At 38.4% G+C, this 17748-nt stretch overlaps 1 protein-coding gene across 2 annotated transcripts in view; it reads left to right on the forward strand.

The window, feature by feature from the left end:
* The window catches only part of LOC122540933 (structural maintenance of chromosomes protein 6-like), a 75891-nt gene that overhangs the window by 52201 nt on the left and 5942 nt on the right, over positions 1 to 17748 (forward strand). For both annotated transcript variants that reach the window (XM_043677256.1, XM_043677262.1), the window contains exons 18-26: positions 2771 to 2906; positions 3006 to 3086; positions 3272 to 3442; positions 3540 to 3677; positions 5590 to 5735; positions 10869 to 10994; positions 14764 to 14869; positions 16733 to 16885; positions 17578 to 17675. In XM_043677256.1, coding sequence (XP_043533191.1) covers positions 2771 to 2906; positions 3006 to 3086; positions 3272 to 3442; positions 3540 to 3677; positions 5590 to 5735; positions 10869 to 10994; positions 14764 to 14869; positions 16733 to 16885; positions 17578 to 17675 — 1155 coding nt within the window. The remainder of the gene's footprint in view (positions 1 to 2770; positions 2907 to 3005; positions 3087 to 3271; positions 3443 to 3539; positions 3678 to 5589; positions 5736 to 10868; positions 10995 to 14763; positions 14870 to 16732; positions 16886 to 17577; positions 17676 to 17748) is intronic.

Consider the following 17748-nt stretch of genomic DNA (forward strand, 5'->3'; position numbering starts at 1 on the left):
GTTATTTGGGGAGAAGACCTGGGGGTGAGGAAGAGACAAAGCCTCACATTAAGGGCACCAGGAAAATTGACGGCGAAATGGAGGCTAGGGCTGGTAAGGTGGAGCATCCCTTCCTCAGTGGTGTCTGTGGGCAATCTGTCTTTTGCCCACAGTAAGGTTCCAGGCTAAACGTGGATAGAGGAACTCAGCTTTTGCTCCTTTGCCATACTTAGCTGCCAGATCATATCCTGTGTAGAGATTGTTGCAGCAGAGATGCCCAAGCAACAGTATAATTGTGGTCTCCACAGTCTTGAACTTAGATAGATATTGAACAGACAACGGTAACTGAAATGTGACTTGTTTACCTTTAAGTAGTGCGTTGGCGTCTTACTCTTTTATGCTGTTGCCCTTATTCTCAGAAGTTGCGCTAAATATTAATTGATCCAAGTGCACCTAGGGCCCTGACCAATTGTTACTTAATGGGGAATTTGATACAGTGGGAATAACTCTTCAGTACCTGGAGCCTTTGAAATTTCCACATTCTTTGCTGAGGTTGGAAAACAAAAGTCAAAGCTGGGAACTGTGTCACCTACCAAGCACTGTGCACTGACCCTCGGAGTGGCCTTGCCCCCTTGAGGAAATTCTGCTGAGGGAAAAGTAGCTCTGCTTCATCAACTCCAACCTTCATGAGCATCTCATGGAATCCTGGATCCCTCTGAATGTAGAGCACAAATTGTTTTCTCAGAACTTTTGGCAGTGCTGTCTTTTGAGACATCTTAGTTTTGGTCACTTTAAAATGATGTAGGTACCTCTAAAAGCAGGGCTTAAAATCAGTGCCTCCTCATGGGGTGGCAGAGTGGTTAGCACTGCTGCCTCACAGTGCCAGGGACCTGGGTTAGATTCCAGTCTTGGGTGATTGTTGCTACTGTGTAGAGTTTGCCTGCGGGTGCTCCGCTTTCCTCCCACAATCCAAAGGTGTGCAGGTTAGGTGAGTTGGACATGCTAAATTGTACATAGTGTTCAGGGATGGGTAGGCTTAGGTGCATTTGTCAGGGGCAACGTAGGGTAATCCAGGTAGGGGAATGGATCTGGGTGGGATACTCTTCAAAGGGTCAGTGTGGGCTTGTTGGGCCAAATGGCCTGTCCCCACACTAGGGATTTTACGATTTGTACTTGTTCAAAGACTTTTTTCCAAAAGGTGTGACATGGTAATTACGCATCTTGTACTGCTGTTTGACAGCTTTATGCGCAACCAGCCTGGCCTGAATGAGGAAAATTTTCATATTAGAATGAAAATTTGCACTTGTCTAACAAACCTAGAGTTTTAATATTTTAGTCCATGTTGAAATAGAAATATGGGTTGGCTGAAATGTTGCTGTTTGAAGATTAAAGATGATCGATCTTTTATCAAAAGCAGATGTGAAATCACTGGCTGTGAACATCTATATTACAGTATAAAAGCAAATTACTGCGGATGCTGGAATCTGAAACCAGCATTGACAAAGGGTCGGTTGGAATCTAAACGTCAGCTGTTTTCTCTCCTTACAGATGCTGCCAGACCTGCTGAGATTTTCCAGCATTTTCTCTTTTGGGATCTATATTACAGTATTTGCTTGAGATTTGGGAGGCATTGGACCTCATGGTCACATGGTTTGTAGTGACCATCTTAATGATTTGTATGTGTTTGGAATTTTTGAAGTATTGACTGAAAGTTCAGAATATACTGGAACATGCCATTAAATAAGAAAGTTAGATTAGATTAGATTACTTGCAGTCTGGAAACAGACCCTTCGGCCCAACAAGTCCACACCAACCCGCCGAAGTGCAACCCACCCAGACCCATTCCCCTACATTTACCCCTTCACCTAACACTACAGGCAATTTAGCATGGCCAATTCACCTAACCTGCACATTTTTGGACTGTGGGAGGAAACCGGAGCACCCGGAGGAAACCCACGCAGACACTGGGAGAATGTGCAAACTCCACACAGAGAGTCGCCTAAGGTGGGAAATGAACCTGGGTCTCTGGCGCTATGAGACAGCAGTGCTAACCACTGTGCCACAAGTTTACATCTTGTATTACAGTACTTGAGTGTAGTTGGACAAAGGTAAAAATTTGTCAGAGCATTGAGAATAGGAGTTGCAAGGTCAAGTTGCAGCTGTACAGGATATTTGTTTAGGCCACTCTTGGAATATTGTGTGCAGTTCTGGTCTCCCTCCTATTGGAAAGATATCGTGAAACTTGAAAGGGTTTAGAAAAGATTTGCAATGTTGTTGCCAGGATTGGGCGAGAGGGAGAGGTTGAATAGGCTGGGGTTGTTTTCCCTGAGTGTCGGAGGCTGAGGGGTGACCTTAGAGGTTTGTAAAATCATGAGGGGCATGTCTAGGGTAAATAGACAAGGTCTTTTCCTTGGGGTGAGTGAATCCAGAACTAAAGGACAGGTTTAGGGTGAGAGGGCAAAGATATAAAAGGGACCTAAGGGCACCTTTTTCATGCAGAGGGTAGTGTGTGTATGGAAAAAGCTGCCAGAGAAAGTGGTGCAGGCTGGTACAATTAAAATATTTAAAAGGCATCTGGATGGATATATGAATAGAATGGATTTAGAGGGATGTGGTCGAAGTGCTGGCAAATGGGACTAGATTACGTTGGGATACCTGGTCAGCATGGATGAATTGGACCGAAGGGTCTATTTCCATGCTGTACATCTCTGACTCTGTGAATTTTGTATTAACTACCATTTGTTTTCTAGAAATATGGTTTGACCGCTGAAGTTTGTTTTCTATATTACAGTCAACTCGAAATGGAAGTGAGCAACAAGATGGCTAAGTTGTCACATTTTCAGCAACGATTGCAGTCAATAATAGAAGAAATTCGGGTAAATGATACTCAGATGAAAATGAAACAAATGCATAAGAGGAAAATCCAGGTCTGTAGCTAAAATTTAGAACCAAAACATAATTGGATGTACTTCTAGAAGAGAAGAAAAATGACCTTTATGTATATTTTTCAATTTTTTTTGGTTTAGGAAAGTATGACAAAAATAAAGCTAGAAATTTCAGATTTGGAGAATGTGGATGAGCCACAGTCTGTAGACATTTCCACATTGGTGAGTGTATTGACCATTTTTGAATTAGTTTAGGCTTGTGCGTTACACTTTGAAATAGTGCTCAAAATGAACTTCTGGTGATTTGAGATTGCATGAAGATAAATCATTCATAGAAGTTTGGATGAGAACTGATTTCCTTCTAATTGACTCTTCACTTTCTTTATTTTTAAAACAACAAAATGTAGGAAGAAGAAGTACAAGATATCTGGCACAGAATTGTATCTGGCAGGAATAAGCTGGAAGAAGCCAGGAAAGATATGGATGAGCACCGAAAGATAGTGAATGAGGCTGAACAAAGGTGCAAAGAGGTGAAGGAGAAGATCAATTTAATAGCTGAAGGAGCTGATCCAATTAAGGTGCAAATTGATTGTGTACAGTTTTTTCAACTTTTCTTGGCTTGTTACAGAATTGTAAGTATTCAATTTTAAAATTACCTACATTTCTTCAAAACAGGATGAGCTAAGTAAGATTGACACAGAAGTTGGAAAATGTAAACATCATAAAAGACATTATGACGAGAAAAGAAAAGAACACTTGGAGGGAATAGATAAGCTAAAAGAGAACCTGGAAAGTAAAGAAAAGGTTTTGGAGGTATACACAGATTTTTCATTTTGTGAGTGATCACCTGCTAAAACATCAGAACATTTTTGTAAAATAAAAGTCATTGTGTGGTAAAAGTATTAGCATAAATTTTGCTTTTTTTTTTATTTGACTTATTCTGAAATTGTTTAACTACCTTATCTGTAGTTTGACTATAATGAATATTTTAAATGACTTTTTTCTTAAATATTGATTGATATTTTTCAGTCATGTTTTTAAGTTGTATAAATGAACAAACAGCCCTAGATATTGGTTAATCTGACTGTAGCCCAATTTCACTTTCCTGTTTGCCCTCCATAAACCTCTACTGAAATGCTGATCATAAATCTATCTGATTTAGCTAGACTATATTCGGTGACTCAATTTCCACTAATCTCTGGAGGAGAGAATTTCAGATTATACAAAGCACATTACAACTGAATCTGACCCTGAGATCAGACAATTAAATATTATTTAACTTGTACCTTCCCATAACTAAAGATTCTGAGGATATAACTTACTGTTGAGCTTATGTTGGTCAAACTGAGATTGGAGTTTGACCCTGTCACCTTCCTGTAATGTGGGACTTATCTTTTATTGAAAACTTGTTGAATTGTAGAAAAAACTGTTAAAATAATTCCATAAAATCAGTTACTTTGTATTTTGCAATATTTTGATACACTTGCAAATTGAAATGGTGCCACAAAACTTGCAAATTCACTTGAAGAGCTTCCTCCTCCATCAAGCAGATATCCTTTCAGAATACTTAGGACTATAGAGCGTTCCTATTGAAACAAAGCAGTCTCAAAAGCAGAGGAGAAAGGGAGGCAGATGCTGGAGATTAGAGTCAAAAGTGTGGCACTGGAAAAGCACATCAGGTCAGGCAGCATCCAAGGAGCAGGAAAGACGACATCTCAAGCTTTTCCAGTGCCATACTTTTGACTCTGATCTCCAGCATCTGCAGTCCTCCTTTTCTCCTCTACCTTTGAGACTGCTTTGTTTCAATAGGAACGCTCTATCCGAGTTTGGTCCTAAGTCTTTGTGCTGACATTGAGATATTTTCTCTGTATAGCTATCCTGTTGTTTCTGATTTTACGATTCCTGCTACTGAGTCAGTCAAGATTAGGACTGACAATTATCACAAGATAGATACTACAAAATAGCCATTGGTTAGAATGTACTGCTTCCTCAACACTGAACTATTTAAGTGGGGCTGTGCAAATACTGCTGGGATTTTCTTTCAGATAGGAAATGTTATAAGCATGGTGTTGTGATTTGCAATAACATTCTGAGCTTAGACTGAACTCTGGAGAGCAATTGCCTAAATGTTAATAGCACAGAAGGAGCCTTTTAGTTCAGTGTGTGTCTGACAGCTCTTTGTTGCAACAATCAAACTAATTTAGCTGCCATGTTGTGGTCTAACAACACTAAATTATTCTTCACTAATTTTTTTCCAATTGCACTTTAAAGTACTAGTGGTCTCTATCTCAGCTTGTGACAAGCAATTTCTTAATATCACAGCTCTGTTTCTAAAATAAAATAATTTTCTCCAAGCTGAGATCTCTTATCATTGAGGAATGATAATATTTCCTAATAGTGGAAATATCAAAATTCACCATCAAACCCATTGAGATTTTTTTAAAAAATTGATATTCTTTTGGCTTTTTAAATGTTAGAGAGTGGACAGTATTTGAATAGAAAGTACATCTTAGTGTACTCTTGCTGAATTTGCCATTTTCTGTAGAAATTGCTCAGCCGAGAAGGTTTGAACATGTATGTGACACGCAACTGTACAAAAACGTAAATTTCTTTCCTTGCAAACTTGCATAGGCGTATAGATGGTACATCTGGTAGTTGGAATGAGATTATGATGCAAAGTGCCCTATTTCACTTCCTCAGATCCTTATTATCTTGTTTATTCCAGGAAAATACTGCTAAAGCCAAGCAGATTTATGCAGAGCGATTGGAGGTTGTCAGAACTCCCAAAAGTATTGACGTGGAGATCAACCGACTGAGAGAGAGGATCAGCACAGAGCAAGAGCGCCATGGGAACAAAGAAGAAATTACCAGGTATTTGTTCTATTTCTAATGAACTCAACAAACGAAAGATCATATTTTCTTTAATTTTGAGAACCGTTCCTTTCATTGAAACCTTTTACAGACTCAGGATGTTGCAAAGTACTTAATAACCCGTGAATTAGTTATGCAGTATAGTCAACATAGTAATTTATGGAAACGCCCAATTTGCACACCACAAGATCCCAAAACAAGAATAAAATTATATACCATTGGTTATGTTGGTTAGAAGATTGATGTTTGTAGAACATACTTTTTTTTTGTTACTGCAATGCTGTGTCAGAAGAGATTGAACTGATGGAGAGCATAGAGGGAAGGAAAAGGAATTACTTTGAATAAAATGGTTTCCTTTAAAAGTCATATCAGTATCAACACTTCAGTATTTTTATTTGAAATCTATTTTCTCACAGTTCTGTATTGCTTGGTTGCTCCAATATTGGGCATTGTTGCTGTACTACTATTGTTGTTAACCATCTTGGGATAATTTTCCTCAATTTTCTCCTTTTGCCTTTCTAAATTGTCTTGGCTTCAAGTAACCATTTCAAAATGTTATAGCATTAAAGGTGCATATCTTTGTCAAGTATTTCTCCAAATTTACCATGTTATTTTTCAGTTTTGTTACACATTATCAAACTGCATTTTCACTGCTGCACATGTGCACTGGCGGTATTTTAATCTTTAAGTCCGTTTTGGACTCTTGGTTCTGATTACAGTAAGTTCTCAACTAAAAAATATTGCTGCTTTCCTGAAAATCACAATGAAGTAAAATAATTTTGTGAAGGATGGATTAGTCAACTAATCAGTTAAAGCTAGATTTTAGTTACCTCAAATGTACCTTACCTCAGAAAATGTCATCGAAGTCTACACAGAAAAAGCCCATCATGTGTCTGCACCAGTCAAAACTTAGCGCCAAACTATTTTATCACCTTTTCCATCTTTTTATGCTTCAGCATACTAAAATAGCATGAGGATTTCAACCTCCAACAATTTAGAGGCAACGAGGTCCAGGTTCCCATATTCTCTGGGTGAAAAATCTTTTCCTCGTGTCCCTATAAATCTCTTGCCTTTTACCTTAAATGTATACCTCCCTGGTCAATGACCCCTCCAACAAAGAGAAAAGTCTTCGCCTATCTATGCAGCTTACCCCTACCACCAATGATTTTGACTATCTCAATCTTTCCACGTGCCCAGGTCTCCTCTGTTCTAAGGAAAATAACTCCAATCTATATCCTCCTAACTAAAACTCCAGCCCAGGCAACATTCTTGTAAATCTCTGTATCCTCTTTAATGCAATCACATCCCTCCAACAATGTGAATTCCAGAACTACATACAATACTCTAGCTATGGCCTATCCAATGTTTAATACGCTTCCAATCGGACATCCCTGCTCCTATACTTCATGCCCTGGCTAATAAAGACAAGCATTCTTGTGTCTTCCTAACCACTTTATCCACCGGTCATGAAGAGTCATCTGCACTAACGTTAGCTTGCTGTCTCTCTCACTCACTCCATGGATGCTGTCTGACCCACTGTGATCTCCAGCATTTGTTGTGGTCAGTACAAAGTCCAGCATCTGTAGTAATTTGCTCCTTCATTCACTTCTGGGATTGGTGGACATGGATATCAATGTCTCTATTTGCCTTGGTCCTCCTCAGGAAGCTACTATTCATCTTATATCTCTTGCCTTGTTTATCCTTACCAAGTGTTTCACCCTTCTCCTATCTGGACCATATTGTCATGTATGTGCAGTGCTGTGCATTTCTGCTGAAATAACTTTCAACATAAAACTCAATATTAAAGAAGTACAATTTGCAATGCCATATATTACTTTTACTTTGATCAGGCTCCATCTAGTGGCAGACATTGGCCACTTGGTTAGTGCAGGCATCAGCCGAGGTCTGAGGACTACCTGTACTGATGAACATCTGCCACTAGGTAGAGCTCATGACTTAAATGTGAGTTCAAAATGAGTGAAGGAAGAAGAGGCAGCTCAGGGGCATAATTTAGATTAGAGGGCAAAAGGTAAGGCTAGGCGGGACAGCACTGGTTTTGGGGGTGGGGGGCAAGTGTGGAGATGGCTGCAGGTGGTGTTGGTGCCAGGTGTTAGAGTGGAAAGTAATATCAGGAGCCAAGGATGGCAACGGTAAGGAAGTTGTAATGGAGCAAACCATACTGAGGAAAGGTCACATGAACAGAGTAAATATATTGACATTTCTTTAATGGTGTTCATGTGATACATCATGAAGTTATTATGTTTAGTTAGAATACTGTGTATAAATGTTGGCACATGTTTCAGAATTTAAGTTACTCACATTAAGTACATTGTGATGCTTAAAACATTCTTGGCACACTAATACCAGGCAGTATCTATCTTTTTATAATTTATTTATTTGTGGGATTTGATTGGGCCAGCATTTATTGCCTGCCCCGAGCTGCCCTTGAGAAGTTGGTGGTGATCTGTGTTCTTGAACTGCTGCAGTCCACCTGTTGTGGGTTGACCCACAATGCCATTAGGGAGGGAACTCCAACAAGAGAGAGTCTAACCATCTTCTCTTGATATTTTTGACTTTCAATGATGTTATGGTTGATAAATCCCCAGTATCAATATCCTGCAGGATACTGACCAGAAACTGAGCTAGACTAGAAATATAAAAAATACTGTGGCTATAAGAGCATGTCAGTGGCCAGGAATTCTGAGGCAAATAATTCACTACCTGACTCTGATGTCTGTTCACAGTCCACAAGGCAAAAGTTAGGAATGTGATGGAAAACTGTCCACTTAACTTGATGACTGCTGCTCCAACATCACTCAAGAAGCTGACACCATTCAGGACAAAGAGACCCATTTGATTGGCATCCCTTGCACCTCTACTGCAACCTCTATCACCTCGAAGGACAAAAGAGGCAGATATATCACCATTAGGTTCCCCTCCAAGGCATACTAACTGTCTTACAAGTATATCACAATTCCTTCATTCTTACTGGGTTAAAATCCTGGAACATTTTTCCAAACAGCACTGCTGGTGTCATTCTATCCTACGGACTGCAGTGATTCAGGAAGACAGCTTACTACAGCTTGCTCCATGGCAACTGGAGATGGGCATTAAATGCAGGCACAGTCAGAGATGTGTGCATATCCTGTGAGTGAATTAACAAAAAAAGTCACTTCACTCTGGAACACTGTTCATGATTATCCAGTTGACTAGGGTGCTCTTTCTTGCTGTGTTCTGTTGAGCTTGGTCAGTCTTGAGTCAACGTTTCCACATCAGTGATGTCGAAGATTTACTTGCCCTTCTTGGGGTACCGCTGCCTTACCTTATTAGGTTGTAGTTTTTCATAGTTAATATGATTGGCTCAAATTGATGTCATTCTCCATACATTGTCTCCTTTTCTGCCCACACTTGTCGTGTTTATTATAATAAGTCTTTGCAAAATTTGCAATTTATAAGTCACACTTTGCTGGCAAGAGTACCATTTCTCTGATTGTGGTTTTACCATGATATTGTTTATGTTTTGTATTGCAAGTGTCAACTGACATCCTTCCATCTCTTTGCAGCGCAATGTAATGATTCATAATTTAAATGTAAAGTGTGTGATGCATTGATGTGCATAGTGTAATTATTTGCTAACATTATCAAAATTCTTCTTAAAAAATCTTTCAATTCTTGAACTCTACAAGTAATCACAGCTGATATGACCTCTATTCTGACACAATTTCTGGTGAGCTGCTTTTGCCCACATTTGTTAATTTTAGCAAGTACCCTGCTCACACAAGATATGACCCAGATAGATTTCCTTTTTAAATCGTTAAGTCATTAATTACTGCTTTGCCTTATCCCTGCAATTTCTTACAGGCAGACAATTGCAAAGTTATTCACAACAGCAATCCAATACTGAGTTTAAATTCTTAGACAGCTATGTCAGATAAATTTTCAGGATAGCATAAAGTCAGAATCTCAAAATTTCCTTATGGTTCGATGGCACTGTTTTCTTTTGTAGTTTTATTTGATATGTTACAAGACACTGATATAGCTAAGTATATTAGTATTACAGTTTTCAAGATGCAGGTGATTAATGTTCGAGGTGTCTTTAGTATAAGCTTGGTATTGGGGGAATTGTTTTTGATGTTGACATTATTTAGCCTCTTCTTCCCCCCACCCCCCCGGCTCAAGATACAAATGTAAAGAAAATCTCTAAATCTGGTCCCTTCACTCTAAAGCTAATGCTTACCCAATGGATGTTACATCATGTGTAGTTCAGTGACATCATTTGCACCTTTTGTTCAAGTTCAAGTTCTATTCCAGAAGCTTGAACTCATGATCCAGGTTGATATTTCATTGCAGTACTGAGGTAATTCTACATTGTTATCGGTGCTTTCTTTGCCATACTTAATCTAAGCTCCATCTTCCTCCTTCGGTGGACCATTTAAGAACAATGGAGTACTACTTGGTTTCAGGCTAATATTAATTTCTCCACTAATGCGAGCAGATTGATCATTATCTCATTGCTGTTTGTCAGATATTTTTATGTGCAAAAATGGTTGGCACAGTTTCAGATATTATAACAGAGTTTATGGTTATAGAGCAAAACTAGAATTGCATAGCTGTCAGTGTTTGATATTGGTGACCTCCTGGGAGAGGTAGTTTGTATAGGCTAAGCTTTTTTTTTAAGAGAAAATGGTGTACAAGTCTCAAAATGTCAGTAGAGCCTATGACCAAATTACCAAATTGTTAGGGACTTGAATCAGGGAAAATGATTGAAAGATTGCAGAAGCAAAGGAATGTTTTCTGCAGAATTTTAAGTAGTAAAATCTAATCCAGACTAATAATGTTCATATTTATTTAAGGGCCGAAGCTTAACTCAACACCAACACTTGTATAACATAAAACTGAAGTTAATGTTGACAAATATTCACAAGTCAGTGTTTTGAATTTGAAGTTGCAATGGCTGTTTTAATTGCAAGATGATTTTTGGTCGATTTTGTATGTTCATGAATTTAAATCTCTTGAACTTGCATAGATTGCTTATTGTTTTCTGTGTTCTGGTTCCTGTTCAAATAAACTTATATTCTTAAGATTTTATGTTTCACATGTATTGACTTAATTTCTTATTGTTATTTTGAACAGGCAGTACTTTGATGTTTTGGAAACATACAAGAATGTCAAAAGCCAGATTAAGAACTTGAAGAAGTTTATGCAGCTGCTTGATAAAATAATGGAGGAAAGGCACAAAGCATATAAAATATTCAGGAGGTAATTTATTAATTTATGCTGTTCCACTAAGGCCACCAGGTTGATAATTGCACTACTCAGACATGCCACAGTTTTCTTTGTCTGAATTGACAGTTCAGCACAAATATATTACCAAGGCATATTATGCATCTATCTTTATGGTGTATGTGCTGATCCAAGGAAACTGTGGACTAAAACTGGACTTTGTGTGTGCTGCATGCACCTGATGCACTTATTTCACAATAATGCACAGTTTTCTTCTACATTCCCAGGGAGGTGCAGTGTATGAGAACTACCTACCTTTGATGAAAGCTTACTGATGTGCTAGTTTTAGATGTACCACGTTCAAAATGGTATTTCCAGAATCTGTTCTAAGAAGTCTGGAAATACATAACAAGTCTGTCAGCATTTCTACAGAGAACAGAATAGGTTAACATTTCACCTGTGAACATGCTATTTATTTCCACTGTTAGCATTTTTGTTCCTTGGTTGTCATGCTGAAATTGGAATATTTGAGTTGAAGTGTATTATAATTGTTTTGCACTACACATTTTGTATTGATTTCTTGTTTTGATGTACATTTGGGAACACGAGCATTAGTAGGCCATACAGTTTCTCAAATTCTCACCATTTAGTTAGGTCATGGTTCTTCTGTGTCTTAAGTCCATTTTTCAATTTGATCATACCTTGTCTAATGTTACCACAAATCTATCAGAATCCTTTGCGAAATGTTTAAATTATGTAGTCTCAACAGATACAACCTGCTCAATGGTAAAAATTATTTCACTTTATGTTACATATGCACGGGGTGGTGAAGAAGGTATTTGCCACACCTGTCTTCATTGTTCACTTCATTGAGTATCGTAGTTAGGACATTATGTTGAAGCTATACAGGACAGTGGTGAGGCTACTTATAGAATATTATGTTCAGTTCTGGTCTCCCTGCTGTAAGAAAGATGTTGTTAAGCTTGAAAGGGTAGAAGGCTTTCAAGGATGTGGCCAGGATTAGAGAGTTTGAGATACAGGGAGGCACTGAACAGGCTAGGGCATTTTTCACTGGAGCGTCGGAGGCTGAAGTTTATAAAATCATGAGGGGCATGGATAGAGTGAATAGCCAACATATTTTTCCCAGGTTAGGGGAATCCAAAATTATAGGGCCTAGGTTTAAAGTGAGAGGGAAAAGATTTAAAAGGCATCTAAGGGATAACTTTTTCATGCAGAGAGTGGTTCACGTATGGAATGAGCTGACAGAGGAAGTGGTGGAAGGTATAAAATTACAACATTTAAAAGGCATCTGGATGGGTACATGAATAGAAAAGGTTTAAAGATATTATGGGCCAAATGCTGGCAACTGGGGCTTGTTTTGGATATCTGGTTGGTATGAATGAGTTGGACCAAAAGGTCTGTTTCCATACTGTATAACTCTATGACTTAGTACGCAGGGTGGAGGCGTGGGCCAGTTCTCAGTTGTATAGTGCTGTCATTTTGCATGGTACTGATGCGACTGGTACCTTTGACCTTTGCTTGGCTGAGCCAATCAGATTGTGTGCTGCTGCTACTGTGGCAGTCTGGGTTGAGCCAGTGTGGAGCTGAGAATGTGGTGAGTGTTGGAGCTGCAGTATGCAGTGCCGCCCCTTTGGTTACAGCTGAGTCCAGAAGGAGAATTCAGTTTACCATTTCACCTGAGCCCTGCATGGTTGAGGACAGCTGCTGTGTCCAGCATCCAGGCTTCCTCTCCACATGTGGGCCGCATGATGACCTCTGCAATTTGGGCACATACAGCTGGATGATGGCAGGATGGATGGCTGGCAGGATTGAGGAGGCTGTGGCAGACCATCACTGATCGCCTGGTGTCTCCATTCTAACTCTGGATAATGCAAGTAAATGTGAACTTGATGAGCAATCATTTAAGCTGAAAAAGGGTGTATGCCATGGAATTGTTTGCTTCACTGAAGTAGGTCTTGAAACTGAAAAGATTGGGAACCATTCATCTAGGCAGCATTTGAATTAATTCACGCCATTCATTGTGCAAATGCACCTGCTGTTCAACACAGTGCAATGGAATGAGTTAACAGCTAAAAGATTTTTCACTGGATTGATGTTTCTTGTAATTGCTGCGGCTTTCTCTGCCTGAATAGTATCGCCATTGTCATCTTGCATATTGTGTGTTAACCTCAGAGAATTCATTTCATAATGATGTTTCAAGTCACATTTAAAACTCTTAACCATTCCCCAGGCATTCCTAAAGTTCATTCGTCTGTTTTAGTTCCTTAACTCCTGTTGTTTGTCATAATTGCAATGGCATCTCAATCCTTGCTCATTCATCATATTGAACAAGATGTCATAGTGTTAATCTAGTCCAGCAGTCTGCACTTATTGCTCTGCTTAGTTGAGTAGCAGATTCATATTGCCAGCAGGCAAGTACAAAATCTTGTTTCTTGGAGCATTTTTTATTTATGTATTCTTCAATTCCAAACTCAAGTATTCTTCAAAAACATGATCATGTGTTTTCATACAAAATGTGTCGATGTGTTACAATTTATTCATGGGGTGGATTGTCATTTAAAGTCATTATTTAGTAATGTTTATGCTGTCTTTAAAGGCGAATGTTCAGATGTTCCTGTTTAGGACTGACCTAATGTTTCTAGCATTCTTCATACTTAAAATCAATCTTTGCTTATTGAACAATGAATACAGTCTCATTATCAAGTGTGTACTATAACTGTAATACCTAATTTCGGACACCATCTCATGAATCTGCACTGCCCATCTCTTCAGCATAATTTCTGTAATACAATTCAGTACGTGACAGTGCTCTCACCATTGTTTGGTCCAAATGTATTTATTCCTTATTTTGTATTTATTGTGAAAGCATGTAAAACTCAAGCCAATGTTTTCTTTTAATGGCAATATCTCCCGTATACAAATGCATGCGCCTGTTACCTTACATCTATCTGCTTCCTATTACTTCCACTATCTTTGCTGTGCAAAAGTTTATTCTGCATCCTGTTTTGGATGAGCTGCAGTTTCCTGTAGCTAAACACTGGTAAGATCACAGTTGCAATCCTCAGCCTCTGCCATCAACTTGACACTTGACAGTCAGCTCAACCCCACCCTAGCCACTGATGGAGAGACAAGGATAGACTGATAATGTTGTTGAACCATAATCGAGAAAACCCAGTCTAATGCTCGATTCCAACCAGATGTTAAAATTTAGATTCCGCTAATAAATTTAGAATTATAAGGCTACAATACAGCATGGGAAATTATCCCAACATAGATGATAGCAGTAGGAGTAGGCCATTGTGGACCTTCGAACCTGATCCATTATTTATGACAATCGCGGCTGATCATCCACATCAGTATCCTGATGCCTTTCCACACATATCCTTTGATCACTTCAACCCAAGTGTTCTATCCAACTCCTTGAAAATCATACAATGTTTTAGCCTCAACTGTTTCCTGTAGTAGTGAATTCCACAGGCTCATCACTGTATGAGTGAAGAAGTTTCTCCTCATCTCAGTCCTAAACAGTTTTTCTATATACTCTTACCGTGACTCCTTGTTCTGGGCTCCCCTGTAGGTCTTACTTGTTAGAAATTTCTAGGTTTCTGTGAGATCCCCACTCATTCTTTTGAACTCCAGTTAGTATAATCCTAACCGATTCAACCTTTCTTTATATGTCAAGCTTGCCATTCAAGAAATGAAACTGGTAAACCTTCATTGTATATTGCATCTGTATTATGCAAATATAAGTAACATTGTTTTCATTTATGCTTGAATTAAATAGGTACATTTCTCTTCGCTGCAAGTATTATTTTGATTCAATGCTGTCCCAGCGTGGTTACCATGGGAAAATGAGTTTTGATCATAAGAATGCGACACTTTCAATTGCTGTGAGTTATTTACAATATATTCTGATTTTTTGTATGAATATAGAGAAGATAGCTCCATAAATCTGGAATAAATAGTTATATAGTGTTCAGAAATATTGAAGATTACAGTTAGAGTTTCAACTTTTCAAAATCCTTCATGATGTCTGAATTTTGGCTTAGGCATACATTTGAAAAGAAAGAAAGATTATCCTTGTGTGTTGTCTTGGGGGCATCTTTCATATGCAAGCAACAGATTTATTAATGGTCTAATTTTTTTAGATTAGATTAGATTCTATTCCCTACAATGTAGCAACAGGCCCTTCGGCCCAAAAAGTGCACACCGACCCTCCGAAGAGCAACCCACCCAGACCCATTCCCCTACATTTACCCCTTACCAAGGGTGTTGATTGGAATTTTATACCATTGAAAAATCCAAGCATCCTTTGTTTTGGATCTGAACTAGTAAAATGTATCATCTGACATAAGACCATTGTTGTCCTCCTTCCATCCACTGGAGTATAAAAAACATCAACAATGGTGATTATTAGCTCAAGTATCTCTGGGACAGTTCAATTTAAGGAAAAAGAGAAGCTGATAGAGCAATGCTTATCTTAAAGAATCATGGATGTCGTAAAGCCATACAGCATGGAAACAGACCCTTTGGTCTAACTAGTCCGTGTTGACCATGTTCCCAAACTAAACAAGTCTCTCCTGTTTGCATTTGGCCCATATCCCTCCAAACTAATTGTACTTATTGAAATGTCTTTTAAATGTTGTAACTGTACCTGCATCCACCACTTCCTCTGGCAATTCATTCCACGCACTAACCACTCTTGCCTCAAAAACATGCATCCTAATTTTGAATTTCCCCACCTTACGAAGAAGACCTTTGTTGTTCACCTTAGCTATGCCCCTCATGATGTTATGAACTTTTTATAAGGTCACCCCTCAACCTTCTACACTCGAGTGGGAAAAGGGTCTGAGGCTATCCAACCTGTTTTTATAACTCAAATCCTCCATTCCTGGCAACATCCTGGTACATCTTTTCTGAACCCTCTCCAGTTTAATATCCTTCCTAAAATAGGGCGACCAAAACTGTGCACAGTACTTGTGCCCTATATTTCCATTCAAAATTCATGAAATCTGAGGTTCCTAATTTTGAAGCTAAGGGAATGATGCAGATGGATTGTTAAGAGCTTTTTTAGTCATTAGCCAGACCTGACTGAGACAAAATATAGCCCAGGTAAAATAGCTGGTAGTGTAAAATGTTTAATGCAATGCAGAGCCAAATGTAAATGTTCTGTTTTTGAACACATTTGGAGTGAAGTTGACAAAACACAAAAGGAAGAACAAAAATCAATAATAATGAATAAAACAAATTATTAATAAGCAAGAAAATTAGTCAGGCGTAAATGCATTTTGTTGAAATGCAAAAGTTAAATAAACAATGAGCAGCAACACCTAAATGCCACCTTTTAACATTCTGCATATGTAAGTGTAGTATAAGTATTAGTAGTGAAATTAATTTAGCCAATGAAAAGCCACATGACAGTCCTAATATAACAAATCTGAAACTATTCCTATGATTTTTGCTAGTTTATGAAGATCTACATTTACAACTCCCCTGTAGATTTTGAAAATAATATTGATCCTCTTAACTAAACAGCCATCTTTGAAACATCAAGCAAATTTAAGTATTTTTTAGTGCATTAATATATATTCCTCTGCAAGTTATGTTGCTTGGTGTACTTTTTTTATTCATTTTGCTCAAATTTTGAGTAGCTTGCAAGGGTTCATGTCGAATTAAATTGTTTATCTTCTAGTGTTTTTTTTGCTGCATTTATTTGTATTTGACCCAATTGAAAATCTCTTTTCTTATTAAAGGTTCAACCCGGGGAGGGAGACAAGGCAGCACTCAGTGATATGAGGTCCCTGTCTGGTGGTGAACGCTCATTCTCAACTGTGTGTTTTATTCTTTCGCTATGGGACACCATGGAGTCTCCTTTCCGTTGTTTAGATGAGTTTGATGTTTATATGGTATGCTTATGCCTAGGCTCGGTTAATCTTTCAACTAATTAGTGTTGAAACAGTAACATTTATTGCAACTAACAAATTTAACTTAGGAACTTAACTCACTGTATTGTGACTGTTTGTTTGTTCTTTTTGAGTTGGTTGCCTGAATGCATGTCTGAGGCCACTGGCTTTGCTATCTCTGCCAGAAGGACGTAGGTCCTGAATCAAGCTGGATCTGATCCACACCAGCCATTCATCCAAATAATCCTACTAGCCTACAAAAGATTCAGGAGATGTCGTAGCAACCTATACTTTTACGTGTGTTTTGTAGCCCGAAGCTGGGAATAGTGATAGTAGAGGTTCTAATTTTCTTTCTGTTACATCATTACCAAGCTTTTCTCCCACTCTAACGGTCTGCTACCTGATTGTGCTATAAATGCAACTTTCTTTGCCATCAGTTCTGGTTTGGACATGATCTCTTGGGATCTGAGATTCTAGTACAGGAGCAGCAATATTTGCTTTTGCTTTTACTCTTTAAAGTCAACCTTTCTGTAGTTTATTAAGCAGTTTAAGAGTCTACCTTATCTTTGCTGTGTGGAGTAAACCTAGATTTTTAAGTATAGTTAACTTAGATTAAAGCAAATTAGTTACTTCATTCAGTTTTCAGTGAAACACATTTGACCATAGAAAATGAAAGGATTCCCGTTCAATTGCAGGATATGGTTAATCGGAGAATTTCTATGGACATGATGCTCAAAGTGGCAAGTTCTCAGCGTTATCGCCAGTTCATCTTTCTTACACCACAAAACATGAGGTATATATTCTATTCATGCATTAATTTGCATATTTCTATTTAAAGTAATTACTGTCTAATAGAAGTTGTCATT

Source organism: Chiloscyllium plagiosum, chromosome 3, assembly GCF_004010195.1.
Source record: "Chiloscyllium plagiosum isolate BGI_BamShark_2017 chromosome 3, ASM401019v2, whole genome shotgun sequence".
Lineage (NCBI taxonomy): Eukaryota > Metazoa > Chordata > Chondrichthyes > Orectolobiformes > Hemiscylliidae > Chiloscyllium > Chiloscyllium plagiosum.